This window comes from Ambystoma mexicanum, chromosome 14 (genome assembly GCF_040938575.1).
Source record: "Ambystoma mexicanum isolate Mex_15411 chromosome 14, UKY_AmexF1_1, whole genome shotgun sequence".
Taxonomy (NCBI): domain Eukaryota; kingdom Metazoa; phylum Chordata; class Amphibia; order Caudata; family Ambystomatidae; genus Ambystoma; species Ambystoma mexicanum.
In genome coordinates, this window is record NC_090940.1 from 168,280,546 (window position 1) to 168,304,880 (window position 24,335).

The 24,335-nt window shown below is 43.5% G+C and overlaps 1 protein-coding gene across 2 annotated transcripts in view; it reads right to left on the reverse strand.

Moving 5' to 3' along the window:
- The window catches only part of VPS39 (VPS39 subunit of HOPS complex), a 682,603-nt gene that overhangs the window by 495,196 nt on the left and 163,072 nt on the right, over positions 1–24,335 (reverse strand). For both annotated transcript variants that reach the window (XM_069638818.1, XM_069638817.1), the window contains exon 7: positions 8,584–8,676. In XM_069638818.1, the coding sequence (XP_069494919.1) occupies positions 8,584–8,676 (93 nt within the window). The remainder of the gene's footprint in view (positions 1–8,583; positions 8,677–24,335) is intronic.

Sequence of the window (24,335 nt, forward strand, 5' to 3'; positions counted from 1 at the left end):
CCCTGTAATATCGCCACACTTTCATGTGCTCACACAATTCCAAATCAGCTTGCTTAGCAAGGGACTGCACGCATTTGCTACTTGGAAGATGATAAATTGTATCAGATCAGCAATAGGAGTTGGTAAATAGTCATTATATTTAGGTGCCTGGACGTCTTCACCAGCGGGCATGCAGATTGAACGACTATAGAAGTAAGAGTTGCCAATGATCATAAGCATATGCTCAAATTTAATGGGTCTTGTTCTCTACTGTCTTCTCTCCCCCCACTCATGCATTCCTTAAAAAGCATGTACTGCAATGTATTCATGTTTTGACAATGTCATTCTATAATTCGTGATGCAATTTTTTGCCACTCTTGATATTTTGACAGTGTTTGATTAACATGTTTGTTTGGGACATTATTGATACAGATTGCGCCCCGCTGAAAGGACCACTCTGGTACAAAATGCATTGGCTTGTTCATTGGCATCTGTTATACCACGATTGAATTAAATTGATCACCTTTTATCAGTCAAGTTGATGAGTTACATTTCTTAGACTCATTGTGATCTACTTATATGGATTATTAGCAATAGCTGTTCACCACTTCTAGTGGGTAGGGTGTGCAGCCCTCGGTTTGTTCATGGTTAACTAAAGTCGTACAAGTTGGTCTACTTTTTGAATACTTGTTTTAGAGGTTTCTACCACTTTTGTCTTACTTTGAAAGTGTTCTAAAGTATTCTTATCCTTTTTAATTTTGCACATGTTCTGTGTTTAATGCTACTGTGTGATAGTACTTACCTTACTTAAAGATTACAAGCTTCAGTGTACATAAAATAAGTGTTTATTTTTATATAACTTCTGGCGCGCAAGTTTTTCCTTGAAGTAGGTGTATGCTCAGGATACTGTGCGTCTCACTACAGCCCTCATCCCTCCTAAAGAAAGCCCAACTGCTCATTCATTGCTACCAAACCTTTGGGTAGTTTAGGCTAAACCTACGTGGTATCCCCCTGTTCATCCAAGGCGGGCTTGACTTGACTTTGGCAAAATCCCCCAACAAGGTTAATGGGAAAGGGAGGAAGAAATCTCAAAACCGTACTATTCGACTCATGGAACAGAATGAGTCAGATCGTAGTCAGTATGGCCACACCTCGGTCATCAGCAGCAGTCCATCTAAAGAGCAGTGTTACAGTAATTCAGCTACAGAATCTCTGAGGAATGCATAGTGTTTACCACTGATAACACATTCGATCAACGCCTTGCTTAAGCCTGTTCTCCAATCACAACACTGGAGAGCACACAAAGGATTTGTCGGCTAGCCAATCAGCCCTAAACACAACAAAACACATTGATGCAGCCACACACAATGTCTAGAGGACATTCACCAAGTCTACAAACCTTTAAACTAAACAGAGGGCGACTTTGTGGGCTCTGGAAGACCCTACATTGGCAAAATAGCCATTTTGACTGTGCTGTGCGGTCCATTTAGACAAGGGATTTCCCAAAACAAAATGGCTTGGAGCAGGTCCTAAACACGCATTAGTACCCCAAAGGCTACCATACAGGAGCATTGGGACACTAATTGAGTAAAAGTGGCTTACCTTGGAGTACACCAAATTAAAATCAGTGCTGCCACCAGTCTACTCTACAATACACCTTCAGGGTGATTAATCAACCTGGGACCAAAATGGGATGCTGCCCCCAGTCATATGGGTTACCAAGGGCAGAATGTTAGGTAAGATTTTCATATCAATGATAAATCTTCCTGACCTGTGTCAACCCCAGAACTTTTTTGCCTTACTGCTGGATTATTTTTCCTTTTACCTCCGAGTGTGAACCCTTTTCCACACTCGCAAAATCTTTTACTCTTTATGGGTGTCATTTTTAAGACTCTCCATAGTGTCTTAAAAGTTATCCTCTTTGACAACTTTTTGGCAATAAGTGCCTAATGTTGCTGGGTTGCCCTAGGGGCTCCCCTTTTAAACTTTCTCTGGCTAACCTTGTGAGAACTACAGTTCCCAAGGGTAGAAAGGATCTTTGGATTCCTTTTTCATTTTATTAGTTGAGACCAGCACACCCCCCCCCCCCCAACTTTATGTTGAGTGCTGGGGAGACACTGAGTATCCCCTTTCTCATTTTAAATGTAACATTTATGTTACAAGGACAAACTTACCTTTAATGGCTGGTGGCAGTGAACCTTTTTATTAATTTGGTGCACCTTTACCGTGGGCCGTTTCCACCCCCCATGGGTGCTCATTCTACCAAAATCGCCCGTCTTGTTTTTTTTCCCCATTTTAGTGTTACTTTTCTTGTTCCTTCCCCTGACATTCTATGGATTCCCCACCCAGGCCCCAGAGTGTCTGAAGGCAGGAAGTGAGGGAGGAGCCCAAAACTATGCAGCCTTTTGTTTTCCAGCCTGAGTGCGAGATTCCAGTTCAAACTGGGAGGCTGGCTGTCCGGAAAGGATTGCCTACCCCCCCCACCCCCCCCAAGATTGAATGTTGCGAGGCTGTTTGACTGGCTGCGTTCCTGCATAAAAGTACCAACCTGGATGCTGAAGAGGTAGTCGACCAATGGAACCAAAACCGGAGAGAAAGATGAAGAATTTGCGGCTGAGACCGTTTCCAGTGACCAGGGAGCCTGCTATGTAACCAGAGCCTCCTGCAGCCCCTCCTTCCAATCGATATGGGGACTCCAAAAACAACGACCCGACACAGAGCCTAGTGAGTCCCACTACACTCAAGAAGACCTGCATCTTGAGCCATCCCACACCGTGCTGCGACCTTACAGGGCTGCAATATCCCAATACCCTGGGACCTCGAGCCATTGTGCGGTGCACGGTCTTCCGAATTCCAAATCTCGAAACTTTGCGGGAATCCTGCTGGATCTCTAGAGGCACAATTCTAGTCTGAAAGGTGCCCTCACCAGAGTGCTGGACCTTGCAAACAATGAGAATCCAACAGGCGATATTCTGTCTCCTTCTGTGCCCCTGAAAAAAGCGCCATATCCGCAGAACCGCATCCAGCCGGAGGAAAGCCTTGCCTAGATCCTTCCCCGTGATCCTTGCTGCAAAAGTCCTTCCAGTGTCCTGCCTTCTGTCTTCTTGGTGAAGTTCAACGGCCAGGTTTTTGGCTACAGATCCTGAAGTCCTCCTGCTGCAAAACCCTGTGTGCTGAGGTACTGTGCTGGCTTGGGTATTTACTTACCTTAAGTCTCTTGTGATTCCAGTGTAGTTTGGAGTATTTTCTGTGATTGGGGGTCGTCTCGTCCAGTGCACCCAGGCCCCTGCTGGATTCCTCCTCGGATGCCTTCTCTGAAGCCCCTGGAAGCTCAACGAACTCTAAAGTAAAGTACTTACTTTTTCTAACAGTCTTCCTTGGGAACTCTGACTTTTGCTACTTAAGATCCTATCCTGACACTGCCTGTTGGACACTATACCCTAGTGACCGCCCCCCCTTTCTGCCAATGAGAACACTCATGCTCCAAGAATAAGGGAAAAACCTCTAAGGATTGGGGTATTTTGCCTAGAAAAGAGTACGTGTTTAAAAGTTACTTGCAAAAGAAGTTGGTTGGTAACTAGAGTGAACTGTTACAAAAATGAATTACTTACCTTAGAAATGTTCTTCCATTCTGAAAAGTAGATGTAACATCTTTCTTTCCTTAGAAACTGTTTCGCCATTCTAATAGAAAGTAGATATAAGGTTATATTATTCACCTGTGAATTGGTTGTGCCTCTTCCCAAAAGTAATGCTGTTGGTTTCACTTCACTATTTCTGTTAGGATAAATGTATGAGTGTCCCCAAATAGGTCTTGCTTCCCCCGACTTGCTGGTTAGCCTGTCCAGAGTAAGTCTGCATTAGGATTTACCTACCTAGAATAACTTTGAGTCATTCATAAAGTGTAACACTGGGCTTTGCTTTCCCTGGTCTGTTGTAGACAGACACAAAAACAGTCTTAGGTTTATACCAGCCTTTAAGTTGCTTATAGCTCCTGTAAAAAGTGTATAGGTTTTACTTACCTTGAGTATAACTGTGATATCCTAAAATAAGTTACAGTTCTCGCTTCCCTTAGTAAGTGAACTGAAAAGCAACTGTAATTGAATATTACACCCCAAGATCCAACTCCCCTAAAATAACTGCGTTATCCTGAATCAGAGTTATAGATCAGAAAAGTATTTTTTCCAGTTGATATTACTATGCGATTTCTTGCTGAGAGTCACGGTACAACTGATAGGGTCTACTACCCTGGTATTACTAAAAGTAATCTAAAAATAACTATTGGTTTGAACATCATTAGAACTCCTGTTAGGTGTTGCAAATTAGGTTAAATGCTTTGGTCTGTGTGCCTTCAAGGATGGTGTTATGTTTTTCTATGTGTTTATATAATCTGGGGTAGTACTTCTTTCCACCAAGATTTATCTGGGCCTACTTGTATTTAAATAAACCATCATTTTTACAATACATAGTGTTTCAGTGTTTCTTTGGACCATTTGTATTACAATTTCATTGTACTGATTCTACAGCCCTCTCTCCCTCTTAAGATAGACCTAGCTGCTCTGCTCTGTCTACGCTACCATGAACTCAGCCTTATACTAAGAGTGGAGTCTTGTACTGCCTGAGTTGAAAGGTTTTACTAAGCCCTTAGTTTGACTTCAGAAAAACTGTCCTAACACAGAAAACCAGAAAAGGTTTTACAGCAACATGGAGACTTTAGTAGAAGTCTTTCTGACCACAAAAGAAAAGCAAAAAAAACAAAATAAAACAAGGAACCCACCAAAAAGGTAAGGGGACACAGGAAGTTAGGGAGCCACAATGCCAAAAAGGAAATTCTACCCTAAAAAGCATGCCGCTGTGTTGATCAATTGTACCGTTTATGGCACTCCCTTCACTCCTCCTAAGAGTGAACTCTAACTGCCTTGTCCTACGATCAGTGTGAGTCAGGTAACGTGGTGGACAATCCTGCCATACAATACAGGTTGCTTAAAAATACTCCTATTGCCTCATCAATCACTTTGCTCTATAAAAGGGCATATGTAACCCGAGGACAAAATCAGCCCTTGAACCAAACAATGGACATCTTATCTGGGAGGATTGCATTTGTAAATCAGATAATCTTCTCTCAAATCCGCATATGCTTGTTGTTGAAGAATTACAACCAGCTCTACAGATAAGGGGTGCATCAGCCACTTTTACTCACTAAAAATAGGCAAATACTACCCAAAAATAAAAAAGGAGTAAAAATACTCTCAATAAATAAATGAGAAATGGACACATATGAGCGTGTGCCCCTGCTTTCACCCACAGTTCCATGGATGTGTTTGGACCAGTAGTTCATGTAGTACCATAGGAAGAAATGACTATAATTATGGAAGAAGTAGAATGTATCTTTTAATATGCATAAATAACGTGGTGAAAAGTGATTTCTCACAAAAACCCTTCTGTTTTACAGTTGAACATATATTTACGCGTTTATAAAATACTCCCATTGGGAACGGGACTCATGTACTCCCCCAAAAATATTTGTACTCCCAACTTGCAAAAACAGGGAGTGAAATACTCCCACTATATCATCTAATCTGGAGCACTGATTACAACATTGCTTCAAAAGGTTGAAGACTGTTGGTCTGAAAGGTTTTATGGGGCAAGAAAGGTTGTATATCATGTCTATCAGGGATGCTACAAAAACTGCCTTTAATATGAAGTCCATTATTTGATGCACACTGCCATTATTCCGAGCGCTACAAATACTTATATACACCCAATCACACTAAACCTTTGCAAAGTCAGATCAAACAATTCATTTCAGCTTCTTTTGCTAAATGATAGATTAGAAATATTCTGTGTGTTCTTCAACTCAACAAGTAGAGTCCTATGAATGGCATGCTCACACTAGCAGGCCAAAGACATGGCATTTTTTTTATTTAATCCATTTTTATATTTGCAGTCAATAAGACATTTTTATAAAAAAAGGAAGTGGTCCTCCTTACATATTTTCCTATTTAATGACTGCCATCAAGGGGGAGTTTCAATGGCAATTTAGGGCTTTCACAATTTCCACAAGGGGCTGTACTGGGAGATAACCTCTTCTTGGATGGCAAATGTTCAAATCAATAAAGCAAAATAGTCTTATATTAAATGACAGAGGACTGTATATTCCCTCATTAAAATTATCCAAATCATTTAGCACTAGTCAATTGATTCCTAGCAACAAAGAGCCAGTGAATCTCAGAAGAGAACAACAACAGCTCAATGTGAAATAGACTAGTTTCTTAGAGCGGATGTTGGTTTGCACAGGAGTATTGACTATGCTTTGCAGCTCACAGTCCTTCGCGTAAAACCATTACATCTGAAGAATTTCAAAAGTGTGCTTAGCTTCATCCCAAATAAATGATCATTGCACAGTCCTTTTAACCAGCTTTCATGACTCTGAAGTCACATGGGGGTCCTTTAAACCAATTTTCAAATAAATACAAACCATATGCAGTCACATAAGAAACGTGCGTGAGATATGGGACACACGTACAAAAGTAAGAGGAAGATTCATAAAAACATCACTGACAGAAAGGCGGCTAGCTTCTTCTTGCATATGTGTTCTCTCAACAACCACACAGCGCAGTCTTAAGGGTCAATTTCCTTCTGATTTTTACACTGGGTTACTTCTTTAAAAACAAAATGAGGGGCAGCAAAAAAGACACAATCTGGCAAACAATGTTATGAAATTGGGATAAGTAATGTTCTTTTTGGGGCAGTATTGTAGCACAACATAGGAAAATAAGTAACTTCAGTACACCAACTAGAAAAAAATGAAACGTAACAAGGCTGACCCAAACAGGGAAAATGTGCAATACAATTCATAAACCTCAGTTAAAAATCTGCTTTCAATGATTTTATAGAAGACTGCAAGCATTAACATTTCTGGTGGCTGGAAGCTATTCTGCTCCTCTTTGTAGCCCAACACCATCAAGTACCAGGAGATACTTTCGACTGCCATTAACTGTGAGATTTAAATGTAGAAACATTAGAAGGCACCCAGAAGAGACTTGTAGCGCAATGGATCATAATGGATCATTATTTTGTCAAATTCTCCCTCTGCGTCCCCTTGAACACTTTCAGCATCCGTCAATTCCTGGCTCTGGAAGGCTTGGCTTTATCAGAACACCCATCCAGCTATCAGCAGAATAGAATCCAATATGGAGTATCTGTTTAGTAGCCCACACAACTCCAAGTCACATGCCTCAAAGCCATCACGCATCCACAATACGACTTTGTATAATACCACCATCACACTAGTATGTGTCTGCATGAAGGTTTTGCTAGCCAATAAGGAAAGCTCTTGTTCCTATTTTTGAAAACGTTTTTCTGGTCAAAAACTAAATACTATACATTCATCCCAACAATGACTGACTCACCATTTTATATTTTCATATCCTTACATATTATGAGTTTAATCTGTATGTTTTTGTCTCCCTGACTTTTCCCACTATTTCCCTCGTTGGCCCACTTTCCTTTTCACCCCACAGACCAGTCTGGCCACACTGGACAAAAAAAGGGGAGAACATTTTCTAGTTTGCAAGCAGAAATTACATTTGTGGCACCCTATGTAAAAGCTCATTGCTCCCTAGAGGTAGAACCATGTTATTGGATGATGCCCAATAGGTAGGAGATGCTTTAAGCTCCCATTCAACAAATCTTTATTTTGTTCCCCAAGATGGTATAATCAGTTCCCACAAACAACCTTTATATTACTTCACAGATCCTGGCTCCAGACTTGACTTTGGCATTATATCCTCCCGTGTCTCTTCCCCCTCCTCCCATTGACCTCATATTGGATACTGTAACCACCATAGTGCATAGGAGGTCACCTGGGGGCTCCCCCACCTTCCCCTGCCCCTGCCCCTTCCTCCTCCTTCCTCTGAGTAAATTGTTCTAGATTCTGTTCCACTGGTTTGTTTCACGTTTGTAAATTAGGCTTCATTCATTAATGTATCTGTTATTCTGTAAATCGCTTTGCTGTAAAGCGCTATATAAACTCAATAAATAAACATAACAGTGAATGGTTATTTGAGGACCTTTCTTTAATCTCAGAGGTCTGTTTCAGGTAAACTCTGAGTCTACTTTGAAGCACATGGGACCAGAAGAAAATAATATGCTGTTGTTCATGTTGGATGTAACAGACTGCTGTTAAGTACTATAGATCGGTCTTTGTGCCAATCAACTCCTGAAACTAGACAAGCTGCGGCATTCGTCAGAGTTAAAGCTATTGTAGCATCTGACAACAATACTCTCTATCTTTATAAACACATCAACCTAACCGCAGGTGGAGAAGCATTGGTATTCCCAAGTTCAACATCTTCAATCACAATCAGAGGACTGCTGCTATTTTACTCCATTTCCTAGAGTGTTTGGCGTCTCGAGACGGTTTGATCTGTATAAGAGCGCCTGTTCCAGTCTTTGCACTTCAGGTTTTGGTAGTTCAAGAGAAACTGATAAAATGTCATTTCAATGCACCACTTGATACACACACTGCCATACCCAAGAAGCTCAACACGCATCCTCTGTAGGAGAGCAGTCCAGTGACACCAAGCCACAACAGCTGTGCTTTACCCGTATCAGGTAGTAATCCCTTTTGAAGCCGACACAGATTGAGGACTCGCACCATGCCATGGACTTGGGCACATCCGGCACACTGAAGTCACCCTAGAAGAAACAGAAGATCAATTATGACATTTTAAGAAGTTGCCGCCCTTAAATTCTTTGCCAGGGTTGTTTTGCTCTTGTCTAGACAGAGGTCATCTGAAGCCTCCCCTGAACACTGACCCAGCAGTTCCATTCATTTTTATTTATGCATTTAAAAGGGCAATATTATGTCATTTTGTTAATGTTCACCAAATGATTCACTAAGAGTAACACAACCAAATAACTAAAAGAATAAGTAATCTACCATCTCTCAAGTTATTGTAAGTGAAGCTCACCAGAAGTAACAACTAGCTATACAGATGTGAAATATTCAAGAGTGTAATAAAATCAGTGGAAAGAGGCAGCGGACAACCGAGGTACAGCAAGGGACATGTAACAGGCAGAAGGATGATGTGCTATAAATGCATGAGCAACCTCACATGAAGTACTCGGTCCACTTTGGAAGGGCATTAGAGACCGAGTAGAAAAGGGCTAGGGAAATGGTGTGCGGTCTACAACAGCAGTCCCACAGGAGAGATGCAAGTGTATAGGTTTAGTAATAGAAGGGATGCACAACACCATTAGCCCCATCAATCAACACCCAACATTCTATTGTGCACACATTTTGATCACGCTCATCCATCAAGAAATGTTTGATGCTTTTTACAGAAGAGAATCTAACTGTCTTGCACTAAAGGCTACTCCAGAAACAAACATGCTTCAAACAGTCTTAAATATGATTCCAACATTTTTCAGTGACTTATCAATTCACAAAATATTACTGCTTTTATTTTTTCATATTGATGATAAATCTTCCTGACCTGTATCAACCCCAGAAACTTTTGCTTTTACTGGTGGATTATTTTTCCTTAACCCTCTCAGTGGGACACTTTTTCCACACTCACAGAATCGTTTACTCTTTTTATGGGTGTCATTTTTAAGACTCTCCATAGTGTCTTTTAAAAGTTATCCTCCGACAACTTTTTGGCAATAAGTGCCTATTGTTGGGTTGCCCTAGGGCAATGTTGTCCAACATACGGCCCGCGGGCCACAATGCGGCCCTCCAAGCCATTTCATGTGGCCCGCGAGGCTGTACAGAAAAAATGGAACAAAAAGAAATAAACCGGGCCGTGGCGAAGGACTGTTACTGCCTCTGGTGCCCCCTAAAAAGGGGGTGGGGGGCACCAGAGGCAGTAACAGGCCACGGCCCGGTTTGTTTATTTGCCCAATGTTTGTCGGGTCCGTGGTCCCGATTAATTAATTAATTTCTGCAATGGTGGTCGAAACAACATTGCAGAAATAAATAAATTAATCGGGTCCACGGACCCGGCAAACATTGAACAAATAAATAAACAAACCGGGCCGTGGCGGAGTACTGTTACTGCCTCTGCCACCGCACGGTTTATTTATTTATTCGTTCAATGTTTGTCGGGTCCGTGGACCCGATTAACCAGACAAACATTGAACAAATAAATAAATAAACCGGGCCGGTTTCAGGGGTGCCGAGTACGCGGGTGCTCCGGCCCCCCCAGGCCGGAGAGAAGAGACGCAGTATGGATGTCCCTTTGTTCCATCCATACTGTGTCTCTCTCTGGCGGCCCGGGTGAAAGCCGGGTTAAAAACAATGTTTAAAAATTGAGGGACAGATGCAAAGCAAGAGGCTCTTGTTTTCCATCTGTCCCTCAATTTCAAAAAATCGTTTTGGGTTGGATGTATTTGTACATCTGTGCACCCCTCTTGGTAAGAGGGGTGCACAGATATAGAGGTAAACCCAACCCAAAACGATTTTTAGAAATGGAGGCACAGATGCAGAGCAAGTCTGTCCCTCAATTTCTAAGAATCTTTTTGGGTTGGATGTATTTGTACATCTGTGCACCTCTCGTTCACTGCATCTGCGGGGGCAGGTGGCAGGGAGAGGGCAAATGAGACGGTTTTCATGTTTCTCAGTGTATACATGTTGAGGGTGAATGCTATGCTATACTATGGGTGGGGAACAGAGGAGTTGAGGGAGGTAACTCCCCTGAATTCTAAGGAAGGTAACAGCGTCGGAGAGGGTGGGAGTGTGGGAGAGGGCGGGATCACCTTCTTGGGGGGTTTAGCAGGTTGAGTGGGCAGTAGAATGTGATAATTCAGCCTTTTGAACACACAAATCGGCCGAAATAAACCGGTCTGTTTTGTATTTGTTCTTCAAAATGCAGAATTATCACATAGAACCCAGTATGGACCTTGCCATACTGTTGACCGTGTTCAGTGTAATAGCATTCAATGGGTCAGTAGTTGCAGGGCCTAATGGTGCAGAGCTAATGGGCTTCTGTATTTTTGAAGAGACAGTAACAGAACTTCTCAGCAGGGCTGTGTAATCTATTTTCTACTAGAGCTGTCATATTTGAAATGGGGCAATGCTGGTACTCCCCAGTTAGCTTGCTAAACAGGGCTTCTATAATTGTAATACTATGTTTTTGTTGAGGCAATGCTAGTTCATCTTAGTGGGGCTTCTATACTTTTGATGGGACAACAGCACTTCTCAGTTGAGCTGCTACACTCTTATTGACAAGGCCCTAGCACTTCTCAGCAGATTTATTTATTTGTATTGGTTATTTTATAATGCGCATAATATACCCAGAGGGATCAAACCGGTGTTGCTCCATGTCGTCTTGCTTCCAAGGCGAGCACGTTACCCCTGAGCTATCCTCTCGAGACTCTGAAGATCTGAAGTACATATAATGATACAGAACCAGAACTATTGAGCAAGTCTAAAATCTTCATCATCATCAGAATAAATCAACACTGTGGTGATTATACAAGAGCTAATATATTTAAAGGGATGGAATTACTCAGAATGTAGCAGCACTATTCAATAACCCAAAGTGCTTAAGCATAGTTAATGTGAAAATGCGACACTTCTCACCAATGGGACAGTACTGCCTTGGCCAGAGTTTCACACTGAAGAAGTGAGCAAGTGATCCGGGGTATGCAGCCCACACACATGCATGGGATTCGCAAGCACCCACTTGCGAGATTTGCACCAAATTATTGAGATTGTGCTCCAAGGTAGGAGGCACACGCACAGTCTTTGCTCTGAGGTTTGACACACTCACAGGATGGGATGGCATTTCTTTCTCCCATCCTAGTTGTGTTGCTCTGCCTTTTGAGGGCTACTACAACCTGGATGATTATAGAGGGGTGGAGTAAGGGCAGTATTGGCCTACTGGAATGCAACTGGAAGGCTTAAACCTCCTTCTTACTTGAATTTAGTATATGCAGTACATGCTAGGCAATGTTTCCACTATTCTGCGCCCCCCCTCGCACCAAGTCGGCGACTACGTGCAAATGCGGTCATATAACTGCTGGTGATGTCACTTTCTATATTCGGGCACCCCCCGGGAAATTCATAAGTCGGCTCCCCTGCCCAATTTATTTATTTGTTCAAGGTTTGTCGGGTCCGTGGACACGATTAATTTATTTATTTATGCAATGTTGGGTCCGACCAATAAACCGGGCTGTGGCGGAGGACTTTTACTGCGTCAGGTGCCCCCTGGAACTGGATTATGCTTCTTTCATTACCACAGAAGTAATGAAAGTGTATTACAGAGATAGGCTGGCATATGTATTGGGCACACTGCACATGCTCAGGCAGGATCAATCATGCTTTGTAGAGGACAATGCTGGCCTAAATTGGGAACAGCCAGCATAGACATGTTGCTACAGAGGCATATTTTGGGCACAACCAGCATGCCAATGTGTTACATCAGTGACAGTGCTGTTTTACACTTTGGACACATTGATCATTAAAATGTGTTGTGTTCTATAATGTTCTTGTCTGCTGTTGGTGATATGGAATGTACATGTTCCCCTTTAGAACTGATTGTAAACTTATGGCTTTTTGGGCAATTTTCCTGCTGTAAAATGCACAATTTCAGCCCCATATTTGGAAAAAAATCTTGGGGCGTCCCACCCAAACCCTCCCTAGATCGTTACAGCTCCCTCGCTACGCTCGCTCGCCCCCACTATTTCAGAGAAATATCAACACATACACACTGGAAGAAATCACAAGAAACTAACCTTTGATCACTGCCCCGACACCAAAAGCTATCTTTGGGACTGCATGGTTATGCCTGTGATGCTATTGTGTCAAAGGTCACACACCATCGCTTTTGAATATACTGCTTTGGCTGAGGGTGTTCACTTTTGGCTTGCCGGCCCACCGGGTGACAAAAAGTTAATGCTTCGGCCCCACATTCAAAAAGGTTGGACAAGCCTGCCCTAGGGGCTCCCCTTTTAACCTTCTCTGGCTAACCTTGTGAGAACTACAGTTCACAAGGGTAGAAAGGATCTTTAGATCCCTTTTACATATTGTTAGGCGAGACCAGCACCCCCACCTTTTGTGGCGTGCTGGGGAGATACAGAGTATCCCCTTTCTCATTTTAAAATTGAACATTTATGTTACAAGGACAAACTTACCTTTAATGGCTGGCGGCAGTGAACCTTTTAATTCACACCTTTTCCGCAGGCTGTTTGCACAGCCCCAGTAAAGGCACCCATGGGTGCCAATTTTACCAAAATGCCATTTTAGTGTTTTGTGTTCCTTTCCCCTGACCTCCAGGGCAGGAAATTCCTTTGTGTGATTTTTTTCTTCAGCTGGAGTCCTATGGACTCCCATCATAGGCTCCAAAGTGTCTGAAGGCAGGAAGCAAGGGAGTAGTCCAATACTCTGAAAGTCCTTTGTCTTCCAGCCTGACTGCAAGAATCCAGTTCAAACTGGAAGGTTAGCTGTCCTGAAAGGATGGTCAAATTCCCTACCTCCCAACCCCCCACCCTCCCCCATCAGTATTGCAGATCTGTACACAGAAGTTCCCTATTGGACGAGCATCGGCCAGAGAGCATTGAGGCGAGGGAGCCGAAACGAGGCAGATTGAGCCAGATACTCAGTCACAACGATTCTTGGTTGCGTCTGTATATGGACAAATTGCGTCTTGAGTGACGAACTGATTGATCAGGTGAGTCGTGCCCCGATTCCTAACAGCCCTGATATTGATTGAGTGTTGCTCTTGCAAGATCAAACGCCCAGGGTAAGGAAACAAGTTAAGATCAATTATGCCTGGGAAATTGTCTTCCTGTCTAGTGGGATTTTTCCACTGCGGTAGACAATCTTTGGAAACTGGCAGGTTGCGCCACCCGTAGGGTCGCCAGGGTTTGAAGTGTATGTGAAATATGTTATAGGGGCAATAATGTTTAACGCAATTTGGCATAAGCAGACCAGACATGTAGCAGACTTGCAATGGCCGAACGAGGGGACTTTTGAATTAGCACGTATAGACCACTTAGAATCAGTATTGTTACGCAAGAAGGCACGTCCAGCGGCATTCAATGTCGTGAAAGACTGGAGGAAGGAAGCTACTCTCCGTTTAAGTAGTAGGGAGAAACGTGCACGAAGACATAAATCAAACCCAGAGAAAGCGCTAGAACTAGATGAGCTTAAAGTGACAAAGGATATCAGAAGACCGGACAGGAGCTTTCAATTAGGCATACAAAAAAAAAATCTATCCACAACAAGATTTGCATACATCAGATGAATTGATAAATAAAATTCTGAATGAACAAAGAAATGAACGTCCTCAAGGTAGTACTACTGACCATATTGTACCTCTACCCATTGCTCCTCTACCTCCGCTACCACCCCCTATTCCTGTTGTTCCGTCTGCACTAGCTCCCCCTGTACACGTGACACAATTCCCTCCATTGCCAACAGAGCTCGAGTTAGTGGTTGCTACAGGAGGCGTCCTGCAGCGGTGGGGCCGGTGCTAAAAGGAAGCAACATAGTAACACATAGTACGGTTAGTAGGGAGAGGAAAGAACAGCTGAAAGAGTGGGCAGAGATGTTTATTGAAGGCAACGATGAGGGATCCTTGCAGAGTGCCATGTATGACTATAAGAAGCTTGGCGAACAACAGGTATTGTTAGAATGCATGGGGGAGTATCTTGTAGAGGAATGGAAAAAATTGACTAGTACATTGGCACCGCAGGAGTTGCGAGATTTCTTGAATGCGGGATGGTGCGTCAGAAATACAAGAACACTTGTGTTCAAAAGTGAGCTTGACCAATTGACTAACGAGATGAGAAGTGGGAAACAACAGGGGGTGCCATATGTCCAGCAGCGATTTTTGTCACCGTTAAAACCTGTTAGTGAAGAGATGAAAATGTGTACGCGAGAGGCACTTAGATGGATTACAGATATCTGCATAACCCCGATAGAAGTACATGATACGTTTAGTCAGTATACCCTAGAGATGCAGAGAAAGGTATTGCAGGTGATGATTGAATATTTGCATGATGAGTGTTTGAAAAATAACTGTTGTTCCCCTGATTTGATGACAATATACAAAAGAACATTTTTGTCTGAAACTGGGAAGGCAGCTCTCTCTCGATTTAGCTTTATTGCTTGGCAAGCGAACGGCTGAGGAAGCGCCTAGTTTACAATTGCGCACAAGAGCTGCTACAGATGGAAATGCAGCGCAGATAATAGAAGCCCATTACACTGCACAGTTTGTGCATGTCCCTTTTTCCAGACAGGAGGTAAACAATATTAAACAAATGATCCACGATCTTAGAAGGAATCCGGTGGGATTTTACAAGGAAATTGAGTCCGTTTTAAATTCGTCTGTTTTCACAATGAGTGATATTGATCTGTTATTTCCTGTGATTCTCCCTATAGACATATGGAAACAAATTAGAAATGTAGATGACATTAGTATTTTGGTTGATACATGGGAACATTTGATTAAAGATGATGCAGACAGAAAAGCTGGCGAGAAGCCGCACCCGGTCATGTTAGCCTTACCAGCACGTATAGTACAGAGATTGAAAAGTTTAATACCTGAAAAACGCATTATCTGGGATAAATGAATGGCTTGCTTACAGGGTAAAGATGAACCGGCCACTGACTATTTCAATCGATTTGGAGAAGTATTTGCAGATTTTAGTGGCCAAGATTTGAGTACTGAACCCGGGAAGAGGTTGTTTGTTGATAAGTATGTACAAGGGTTGTTACCGAAAATTCAAAATTTAATAATGACATCTGAGAGTGCATGGCAGGCACAATCGCAGAGTGAAGTGCTACACATGGCCCAATATTATGAGAATAGAGTGAATGCAGAGAAGGAGAAAGAATTAAGGGACAAAGGGAATTTGAAAACAAGGGTATTGATGCAAGAAGTAGCAAACAATAACAGAGGTGGCAGGAACGCACAAACAAGAGGGAACTTTTCCAACATGCACGGGGGTCCGATTGGACTTAATTAATGTGCATATTGTAGATAAGAAGGTCATTGGCCAGCACAGTGCCCGCAGATACAAAATAGGGGTGGGGGTTACCCGAGAAGACAGAATAGAGGTTGCCCGGGAACACAAGGACAGCATAGAAACATGAGCGCCACAAAGCCAAAATAACCAGAATCAGAAACAGAATCAACAGCAGCAGAATAGTACGGGAGTTGGAAATGTTTTCGATAATCAGGCCAATGCATACTATTCTGGCGACTTTACATCTTATGATGTATTATTTTACTAGGACAGCCCAAGACAGGTGTTGGAACCAGTGTCTATTCCCGTAGACCAGAAAGGGCCCTACGTAGAAATGAAGGTGGGGAATAGGGAGCACACTTTTCTAGTGGACACGGGTGCACAGAAATGTTCAATTGACCATCACCTGGTTCCAGATATACCCCTGTCAGGGCAAAATAATGTTTCAGTAGGGTTCGCAGGTACACCAGTGATTAGTCCTGTGTCACAGTCCGTACCTAACAACACTAGGTCCATTCACTGAGTCTTGCCCATTTCTTTTGACACGAAACTGCGGCGAATATTTACTGGGTTTAAATTTGTTGAAAAAAATTGAGTGCGGTCATTCATTATTCTCTTGATGGAGTGTATTTAACTATATCACCACAAAAAGCTCCAGTATCACAATTTTTGTCCAGACCATTACCGAGTGAATTAAGTAGTGTAGCAACTTGCATATGGGAAATGAATGATAAGGAGGTTGGCTGTTTGAAGATAGAGCCAGTGAAAATTGTTTTGAAGGAAGGAATTACATTGCCACGCATTCCACGGTATAAAATTTCAGTGGAAGGAGAAAAAGCATTGAAATGCATTGTGTCCGATTTGATTAAACGAGATGTGATAGAAGAAATTACTGGTAGCACTTGCAATAGTCCAATTCTTCAGGTTTACAAGAAAGGGGGTAATGAAATACTGTATCGTTTCATAATTGATTTGCGCGGATTGAATAAAGCAGTTGATCCCCAATTTCCATTGGTCCCAGATGTGACTACCATTTTGACTATAATTCCAGCATCTGCATCATATTTTAGTGTTGTAGATTTGAAGAATGCATTTTTTAGCATTCCGTACATTCAGACAGCAGATATTTATTTGCTTTTACTCTAGGAGGACCTTCATTCACACGGATTCCACAAGGGTACACTGAAAGCCTGAGTATTTATAGTAGAGCATTGAAGGAACAGCGAGACATGCTAGAGCTACCAACAGGTTGTGTACTATTGCAATACATTGATGACCTATTAATTGCAGTAGACACAGAAGACATTTGTAAAAAAAAGCACAGCTGCATTGCTGACACATTTAGCAGCACATGGACAGAAAGCATTGTTAAAAAAATTCCAGTATTGTCGAAAGGAGGTGGACTATTTGGGCTACCTACTTTCGAAGGAGGAAAGGAGACTGACACCCGAAAGGATAGAAAGCATCTCTGGTATGCCTATTCCAAGAACGCAGAAGGAAGTCCGAGCTATAATACGCATGGCTTCATATTGTAGGCAGTGGATTGCGAATTTCGCCATGATTGTGAAACCAATGGTGGCATCGACAAAGAAGGATGTTGCTTTGCCCTTGCCATGGAGTATGGAATGTCAAAAAGCATTTGAATTGCTCAAAGCTGCATTGTGCTCAGCTCCAGTTTTGGGCACACCAAATAATGAAAATAATGTTAAGTTATTTGTGCATGAAAAGGATGGATGTGCTTTGGCCCAGGAACAAGGAGGGAGAAATAGACCATACGGTTATTTTTCTTCCGCGCAGGATCCTGTTGCATGCGCTTTGCCGCGCTGTTTGCGAGCTGTTGCTGCAGCGTCAGTAAAACAAACCGAGGGAATGGTTTTGGGTCACACCTTAACCATAATGGTGCCTCACGCAATAGACGTTATTTTAAATAGAACGCTGACGCAACATCTTACATCAGCCAGGCTGACAAGATATGAAATAGTTCTATTTGCACCGCATATTCAAATTATGAGGTGTTGCGCTTTGAATCCGGCTGAGTTAATGCCCCCTCCCAATGAAAGAACGGGTGAAAAAGAACTCCCCCATGATTGTTTAATGGTTACTGAGCAATAAACGAAAGGAAGATTGACCCAACAGATACCCCACAGAAAGAGCCAGATGGAAAACTGTTTTGTGACGGTTCTTGTTTTAAATTACCTGATGGTACATCAATTGCTGCATATGTCATCACGACACTAAAGAGTATTGTTGAAAGCAAAAGAATCCCATACAATTCAGCACAGGCTGCGGATATAATCGCATTAACAAGAGCATGTGAAATTTCTGAAAACCTAAATTTAAACATATATACTGACAGTCAGTACGCATTTGGGGTGGTACACAATTTTGGTCGACTATGTGCTGTGAGGGGTTTCCTGACATCACACGGAACCAAGTTCCAACATGGCATTTTGATAGTAAGATTGGTGTCTGCCCTTGCGCTTCCTAAACAATAGCAATAATGAAATGCAAAGCGCATAAAAAAGTAACATGTAACGTTGGAAATGGAAACGCATTTGCAGACAAAATTGCGAAACAAACTGCCACCGATTTACATACGAAAATGTGTATAGAGAGATCAAATGAGGTACCCTGCATGGTAGAGAATGGAATTGCAACAGTTAGAGATATGCCAACAGAAGCAACTGCAGACGAAATAAATGCAGAATTAGTCAGAGGGTTGCTGGGTGGACAAAAAAAGTAAGACATGGATGTTGCCAAATGCCTATGTAACAGCAATGGTCATTTTGCCCCACAGCCCCAGGCATATATGTGCTAGGAAAATGATTCAGCATCTAGACACAGTATGGCAGAATCCACACATTAGAAAAACTGCCGACAGACTAGTCCAGAACTGCATGACCTGTTTGCAACATAACATTGCAAAAGGAACAGCTACACCAGTAGGTAGTTTTGCCCCCCCCTATGCCATTTGAAGTCATCTATTTTGATTTCATAGAAATGGAAAGGTGTCAGAATCTCAAGTACGTCCTTGTAGTGGTCTGTGCGTTTAGCAAATGGGTGGAGGCCTATCCACTCAAGGATTGCACAGCAATGAGCACAGCAAAAGTGGTGCTAAAAGAGAACTTCTCCCGATTTGGCCTGCCACGAGTCATATGGTCAGACAACGGCCCGCATTTTGTTGCCGCCGTAATATTACAAATTTGTGTAGGCCTCAAGATTGACAAGAGATTCCACTCGGCCAGACAACCGATGAGTGCTGGTCTTGTGGAACACCAGAACGGTATTTTAAAAAACAAAATTAGCAAAATATATGTTCAGGGAGTCAGCTGAAGTGGCCTCATGCGCTGCCATTAGCTTTGCTGTGCATGCAAACGTCTGTACAGGTAAGAACTGGACTCTCCCCATACGAAATTGTAATGGGGAGACCCGCAAATGTTTGGAGCGCCCCACTGCCTAAACATTTAAATGAAATTGAATACCCTTTGCTCAGCACTTATTGTAACATGTTTACTCAGAAATTGCGTTTGATTCATCAGCAGGTGCAGGAGGCTCTTCCTGTCATATACACCGGCCCTGGGTATTGTCTGCAGCCAGGAGACTGGGTGCTGACGAAGAATTCTGAGTGAAATTCTTCACTTGCACTGAGGTGGAAGGGCCCCTACCAGGTCCTCCTGGCAACACAGACGGGAGTCCGAGTAGATGGTTGCAAGGCGTGGATCCATGCGTCGCACACAAAGAATTCCATTCCCTTTGAAAGAGCTGCCTGATCCGAACGCCGAGAAAGAAACAGCTGCACTCGATCGAAAAGACATGATCGCCAGTTCTCTGCCAGACGTGCTCCCTAAGCCCGAGGGCGGGCCTGGGGAAATTGGAACAAGGATCAAAGGGCCAAAGGTTCCTCAGCCTTGCCCGACCACTGTTGCATCATCACCCATTGCTTTGCAGGCTGACACAAAGCCTGTTACTGGAAATTTGAAATGCATTATTATCACGCAGTACCTGGAGCAATAAGGTACAACCTATGTTCTCAAAATCGGATGTGATCTGATCTGCGTGTTTGTTTTGCCTCTATTCCCGACACGGATGAATAGGGAATCAGAGGCCTAGGGAAGTGGAGCGTGGGAGCTGTATCAATCTGCATCAAATTGAAAGCTCCGGAACGCGGCTTCCTGGTGCTACCTTTGAAAAGTGAATGACCAATGTGATCACCCTGTGGGGACAAGCGGGGCACATATGGTACCAACACAACTGATGCTTGCTCCAACGCTTTGGAACACTGTGTAGATTCCCAATAAGCTTTTTACTCCTTTATTAAGCAGGCTAATGAGAACTGGTCTAGACGCTTTGCTGTTTTTTGGACACTTTCTGTTTAAAAGGGTGCTGCTGTGAAGAAATTATTCGCAACAAACATTGCTGAGATAAGGATTGCAGACAATGCCTATACTTACTCCTGTTCCCTCCTGCACCAACGCTGATGATATTACAGAAATAGAGACTAAAAGGATACATAGAAGGATTTGCTGTAGGAAATATATGTTGATAATTATAACACTATTTTGCATTCTGATTACACTGGTCCCGATATTATGGTATCTGGAAACTGAGCATCCTTTAAACTCTCTTTTGCCTGCTACCAATATTCCTGCCACAGACAGTCCGGTCCATGTGCTCTCTTATACTCTCCCTCCATTAGAAGAAAGACACGGATGAGGGTATGATAATAACACATTGCTTTTGATCATGAATATGACTCACACTATCCTGAATAGAACAAATTGTTGGGTCTGCTCCCATCTACCCCAGCATCACATAACCAACATCGCAAGCACAGACTCGTCAGTACAACCATAGGGTGTCCATCTTGTGTAACATTTGCCATTTGCTTTTATCCTTTCTGTTAAAATGCTTTGCAAAACGTATTATATTCTGAAAGCTCATACACGGTACAAGGCCGCAGCTTGCATGTTGAAAGAACAGCCCAGACAGGAACGCCAAACAGTACAGAAGTACATTGTTTTCCTCCCTCAATGAGTCCTTGAAAGCAAGCAGAAACGGCATTTAATCAACGGCCCACGTGCCGGCCTGTCTCCCTGCAGCTGTAGAAACAGGCAGTTAAAACATGATTTAGACTTTTCTAGCGGTCCTCCTTCGCGGATCTTCCTTAGAACAGGCTGACCCTTAGCTCACAAATAGAAACTGGTAGATAACATGCTTTGGAATGTGTCTCTCTCGCGAACATGATATCTTAAAAGAACAAGTGCTTTGTGGTCTTAATAACAAGAACTATGTCTGCAACTGTTGCTAACTATAAGAAACTTGTCATAATGTGTCATAATTGTCATCACCGAACCCTAGCTCGGGAAGATACATTATGGGCGGTTCTGATGTGACTTGAAGGCTGTTATTTCGTATATATGTAACTGTTTATATGATGTTCTCTCTTTTGCATCTCACGAGGTCTGGGTGACACACGTTGCAAGACGTTAGACCCCAGTCAGCCGACTGAGCATACCCTTTTGCAATAAACCATACTATTTGGGAAATCAAACCTAGTGTCTATCGTATCACTAGTATATGGTGATTGTGCCTTGGTTTCCATATGCGAGGGTCTTCAGGCCCCGAAGAGGAAGATGAAGAAACCGCAGCTGAGAAGATTTCCACTGACCAGAGATCCTGCTGTGTAACCGGAGCCTGCTGTAGCCCTGCTTTCCAATTGACCTGGAGACTCCAAAAATGACAACCCCCGACCCAGAGTGTCATTATCAGGACATTCTTTCCCCGTTCAGAAGGCAGAAAGGCCTTCAGCGCAAGTCTGATTGCCCTCATCTCCAAAAGGTTGATGTGCAGTTTGGACTCCGATGGCGACCGATGATTGTCAGGTCATTTGGCATGAGCTCCCCATCCCATGAGTGAGTCATCCATCACTACTGTTATCTCCGGCCACAGCTGCCAAAAGGATTCTTCCTTCAGAATGTTGTCCTTGCAATCCCACCACAGAAGGCCCCGAAAGACTCTGCTCTGAACTTTCATGTTGTCTGGCATTCTGCCTGAAAACCGGGACTATTGGAGGGATCTCATTCTCAGTCGAGCCTATGGCACCAGGAAAATGCAGGATGCCATGAAACCAAGCAACCGCAAAAAAAAAAAAAATCAAAGGCCGGAAGATGCTGGGCACTCTGGAATTTGGTAACCATCTGCAGAATGTGTTGAGCTCTCACCTCGGGTGGTGAGGCTTTTCCCAAGGAAGCATCCAGGACTGCTCCAATTAATTGGAGTCTTCGAGATGGTATCATCTGGGAGTTCTTGTAATTGAGGAAGAAGCCCAGTCTGGAGCGAGTGGCAGGTTACGCTGAGATGTTCCCGGGCTTGATCGGGTGAACGAGCCCTGATCAGCCAATCGTCCAGTTAGGGGTAGACGTGACTCCCCCCCCCCCCCCACCTCTCCTGAGACTCGCTGCCACCACCGCCATCAACTAAGTGAAAACCCTCGAGGCGGAGGTCAGCACGAATGTCAGAACTCAAAACTGATCATGAGAACCACCAACCACGAACCTCAGGTACTTTCTCTGCTTGAGATTGATAGGCACATGAAAGTAAGCATCCTGAACACCACCATCCAGTCTTGGAGTTGGAGAGCCTGAAGGATTTGGGAAAGGGTAACCATCTTGAACGTGTCCTTCCTGAGGAACTTGTTCAGCTTCTTAAGTAGAAGATGGGTCTCAATCCTCCGCCCATTTTGGGAATCAGAAAGTATGGGGAATACCAAACCTTGTTCCTCGCCGCTACAGGTACATGTTCTATTGCATCTTTCTCTAGCAGGGTCAAAATTTCCTGCACAAGGAGCGGGTCTGGAATTTTGAAAGAGTTGTTCCCTGGTGGATGATCCTGAGGGCTTCTTTTGAAAGGAAGGCAGTAACTTTGGGCTACAGTTTCCAGTGCTCAAGCATCTGAAGTAATGAATCGCCATTCGTTCAGATGCTGAGTAAGTCTGCCTCCCACCAGGGTCTTGTGAGACAAGGCCTCATAGTGGTTTCAAGGCAGCTGGAGCAGCGGCTGAGGGTTAAGCTGCTGCTGCTGCTGCTGCTTGGGTTGGCTTAGCATGTCTCCCTCGTCCAGAACAAGGGAATCTTCTCTGACCTCTTTGACCAGCTTGTCCTCTTCCTCCTCCCATTGAGGAATAGAATGGAATGGACGTACTCCTCCGGGAAGAGAAGATAAGCCCCAGATAAGCACCAGCAGGGTTATTGAGGCTGTCTGATGGTGGCGCTAAGGGATTTAGCCACCGCTTTCGAGGTCTGCAGCTTTTCCAAACTCTCATCCACCTTGCTGCCAAATAGCCTCAAGCCGTCAAAGGGCATGTTGAATAGCTTAGCTTGCACAGCTGGTTCAAACCCGGACTTCCTCAACCACGCGAATCTGCGCAACACTGTGCTAGCTGCCATGGATCTGCTGATGCGGTCTACAGTATCCTGACCTGACTGGAGACATTCACCCACTGCCTCCTTACCATCCTTGATGATCGACAGGAAGCAGTCTCCTTCCGGGATGTGGTCAGCCGCCATAGCTACGCAGTCGCACAGGGTAAACAAACCTTGACAAAGTACAAGTCACATTTGTTGATTTTAATGCCATACTGCCAGCCGTAAAAACCTTTTTCGCCCAGCTATCCACTCGCTTATCCCCATCAGGAGGGATGAATGGGTATGCCGACCTCTTGGTAGATGTAGCAGACCGAACCAAGAAACATTCTGGTGTTGCGCGTTTAGTTGGAGGCTCTGGGTCACTGCTAGATGGTCTGTACTTTTTGGCAACATTTTTATTTACTGCAGCTGCAGTTTCTGGCGTCTCCCAATTTGCAGAGCCCTTGTAATGCACTGTGGAAAAGTAAAATTGGATCTTTCTAGGGACCCTGGTCCAAGATGTCGGTCATATCTTGTTCAAAGAAAGGAGTAGGCCTGCTCCAGCCTAAAAACTCTATAACCTTACTCATTAGTTTTCTATATAAGGAGTCGGCATGTTCAGTTGTATCTGGTTTGCCAAATTAACTCGGGACGGCATCTAACTCACTGGCTGACTGAAGGTTGTCATAAATCCCTTAATCTGGACTCATCAGAAATTAGCTCTTCTGGCACATTGGGGGTGCCCAATTCTAGCCCAAAAGGTGGTGTGTTATCACCAGAAAGTCGATCTTCCTCACAGATGGCTGATCAAGACTTTAACCCTTTAAGTGCCATGGGTATTTCTCCCCAGTGCCAGGGCCTTTTTGGCGATTTCGGTATGTGGCCATTCAATGGCTTGTAACACGAGATATCTCGGCCAAATTTGGCTCCTTTTTTTCCCCACATGTAGGCGGTCGTAACGCCACCCAGGAATCCTAG